Source organism: Watersipora subatra, chromosome 7 (genome assembly GCF_963576615.1).
Source record: "Watersipora subatra chromosome 7, tzWatSuba1.1, whole genome shotgun sequence".
Taxonomy (NCBI): Eukaryota; Metazoa; Bryozoa; class Gymnolaemata; order Cheilostomatida; family Watersiporidae; genus Watersipora; species Watersipora subatra.
Genome location: NC_088714.1, coordinates 8,555,946 through 8,559,145, shown reverse-complemented (window position 1 = coordinate 8,559,145; position 3,200 = coordinate 8,555,946). Strand labels below are relative to the sequence as shown.

The 3,200-nt window shown below is 42.9% G+C and overlaps 2 protein-coding genes across 2 annotated transcripts; both read right to left on the bottom strand.

Annotated features, from left to right (window-relative positions):
• Positions 1-203: 203 nt before the first annotated feature.
• Positions 204-1,322, bottom strand: LOC137400391 (uncharacterized). The gene is made up of 2 exons (XM_068086719.1): positions 1,000-1,322; positions 204-951 (listed from the first exon to the last, which is right to left on the bottom strand). Exons 1-2 carry the CDS (start codon positions 1,320-1,322, stop codon positions 204-206), a joined length of 1,071 nt encoding a protein of 356 aa, XP_067942820.1.
• LOC137400390 (uncharacterized) lies at positions 1,319-2,908 on the bottom strand. The gene has a single exon (XM_068086718.1). It carries the CDS (start codon positions 2,906-2,908, stop codon positions 1,319-1,321), a length of 1,590 nt encoding a protein of 529 aa, XP_067942819.1.
• Positions 2,909-3,200: the final 292 nt, after the last annotated feature.

Here is a 3,200-nt window from a genome sequence, read left to right as displayed (position 1 = left end):
TTTAGATCTTCCACTGTGAGCGGTCTGCTGTTTATAATGTTGGTAGCCTCGTAGAAGAGTGTTCGGAGAGAAGAACTAGTGAGCTGTGCGTGTCTTTCTTGGATTAGTCCTTCCAGAGCCTGTCTCGCTGTTCTAATCTGTCTTTCCCAAACGCCTCCCATGTAGCTCGACGATGGGGTGTTAAAAAGAAATTTACATTCAAACTATTCTGCAAGTTCTCTGTGCAGTTCTGCATTTATTTCAGCCAGGTTTTTTTTCAGTTCTGTCTGTGCACCTCTGAAATTAGTGCCTTGGTCTGAATAGAGTGACTTCACATTGCCTCGCATGGCTATTAGGCTTCTGAGTGAGTTCAGAAACGCATCCGTGGTCAAATCGTCTAGCAATTCTATGTGGACTGCTCGAGATGTTAGGCATGTGAACATCAGTCCGTAGCGTTTAACTTCACGGCGTCCATCTTTGGCGTGAAACGGCCCAAAACAATCCATTCCAGAGTAGTGGAATGGTGTGGCTGGTTCCAATCGTATGGCTGGTAGGACCGCAATTTTTTGAGTCTCCGTATTTCCTCTTAGTTTTTTGCATATTATACAATTGTGTATTACCGTAGAAACTGCGGTAGATAGTCCTGTAATCCAATATCCGTTCTGCCGTATTGTAGCAGTTGTCAGTCCTCTTCCAGAGTGACCAGTTAGTCGATGATAATACTGTACGATCAAATTTGTGATGTGGCATGTCTTTGGCAGAATTGCTGGGTGCTTCAAATCGATGGTGAGAGTGGTAGAGTATTTTAGCCTCCCTCCTATGCGTACGATACCATCGTCATCTGTGTACGGGTCTAAGTGTTTGAGATGTCTGTTCTCTAGTCGACTTTGGGCTGTTTTGATGATTAGCCTGATAGCTTTTTTTCTCAGTTGTAGGGGTGTTAGTTTTTGTTTTTTCTTATGTATGGCAACCCTGATGAACACCGCGAAGGTGTTGATTAGCGTTTCCTATTTAGAGTACCGCTCCATCATCCCTAAAAGTCCAGGTATTTCTTTTACAGAAGTAGAGAGGCAACGTGCTTCAGGGAGCTTATCCGTTGTTTTTTCCAGTTTCGTTGTGGGTATTTTGAAGTCTGACTGCTGAAGGAAATTTGGTGGATTAATCCAATGTAGAATTATGTCTTTCACTTCAGATCCCCTGGATGCGTGGTCAGCAAGGTTATTCCCAGATGCTATGTGGTGCCATTGTGTAGGTGTTGACACGTCTCGAATTTGCTGGATATGATTTGCTACGTAGACTTTGAATTTCTTCTCATCATTTGAAATGTAGTTCAGTACAATCATAGAATCACACCAGCAGTGTTGGCAAGCAGGAAGTATTTCAGCTCCCTCTCAAGTACACTCACTAGTTGTGTGGCAACAACAGCAGCTTGAAGTTCCATGCGCGGAATCGTGATCATCTTGAGGGGTGCCACTCTTGCTTTTTCAAGCAGGTAACTGCACTTCACTTCTCCTTCTTTGGTTATTTGTCTGAGGTAGGCACATGCACCATAGCCAGTGGTGCTTGCATCCGAAAAGCAGTGTATTTCACTCTTAGCAGCATCTTCCTCTATCATGTTAGATCTTACTAAACCTAGTTCTGAAAGATTTTGTAGTCCTCTTGTCCACTGGTGCCACATTGGTGTCAGGTCAGATGATAGTTTATTTTTCCATTCTGCTTTGCGTCTACACAGCTCCTTTAGTATTTGTTTTCCCGTAATTATGAAAGGTGCTAGGAACCCTAGCGGATCATATATTGAAGCTATCAGGGATAGTATTTCTTGTCTAGTTTGCATCTCCTTAGAGACCGGCATAGTAAAACGAAAGGTGTCTGTTTCTACACACCAGAGTACTCCTAATGCTCTCTCTGGTTGTGTTGGAGTAGTCGTGGTTATAGTGGCTTCCTGCAGGTTCTGTGATCTTTGTGAAGGGGGAACAGTTTCCAGCACCTCTGATGAGTTTGTTACAAATTTGTGTAGTCTGATATTGCCTTTCTTGCAGATATCTCTAGCTGACTCTATAAGCTCCTTTGCTTCTTGCTCACTACTGACTGATATCAATCCGTCATCTATATATAGAGATTGTTGAATGAAGTCTGCAGCTTTCGGATGTGTGCTTTGGTGTTTCTGTGCCAGATATCTCAATCCGAATGTGGCGCAACCAGGTGAAGATGTAGCGCCGAAAAGGTGCACAGCCATTCTGTATACCTTGACTGTCGCCATTTTGTCAGCCCACCACAGGAATCTAAAGTAGTCTCTGTCATGCTCCGCCACCCGAAACTGATAAAACATTTTCTCGATGTCACACATGATGGCAATTTTCTTTGCTCTGAATCTCAGAAGAACTCCTAATAATCCGTTCAGGAGATCGGGACCTTGCAGTAAGTGGTCGTTGATAGACTGTTGTCTGAACTTCGCACTGCCATCAAATACTACTCTGATCTTGTCAGGTTTCTTTGAGTGAAAAACTGCGAAGTGTTGTAAAAACCAACACTCTCCTTTCTTTCCAGGTGTGGTGACCTCTTCTGCATGACCCTGATCCAGTAAGTTGGTCATAAACTCTGTGTACTGCTGTCTGAACATAGGTTCGCTTTGGAGTTTTTTTCCTAGTAGATTGAGTCGTTTCTCGGCCATCTTTTGGTTGTCTGGTAGATCGGTAGGTCTCTCACGAAATGGCAGTGGCATGGTGACAAAGTCCTCAGAATCTTGGTAGATGTTCTTGCTCAGTTGTTGCAGAAATGATCTATCTTCCATAGAGATTGCTTTGCTATGGTCTTTAATGTCTGTGAAATCTGTCTGCATTATTTTTGTAATCTCATTTGAAAAATTCTTTTCCTTTATCGTTGTTTTGCATTTAAAAGCTAGCTGATTTCCAGCCTCTGACTCTTTCATGATTACTCTGTGACTGATTCCTAATCTATCTGCACTTTCTCTCTGGTCTACTGTGCCATGATGCTCCATCCCAATTTAGTCTTGACAGCGTAAGGAACATTACCCTCTGCTCTGATGGTCTCTATTAGGGCTAAGGCACTCATGCAATCATATCCTATCAGCAGACCAGCATCACACTCAAAGAGTTCTTCTAGCTCATTCTCTATGTGTTGAAGATGAGGCCAGGAAGTAGTTTTGCTTCTTTTAGGAACATGATCCTTGTCAAATGGAATAAACTGTCTTGTGTATGTCG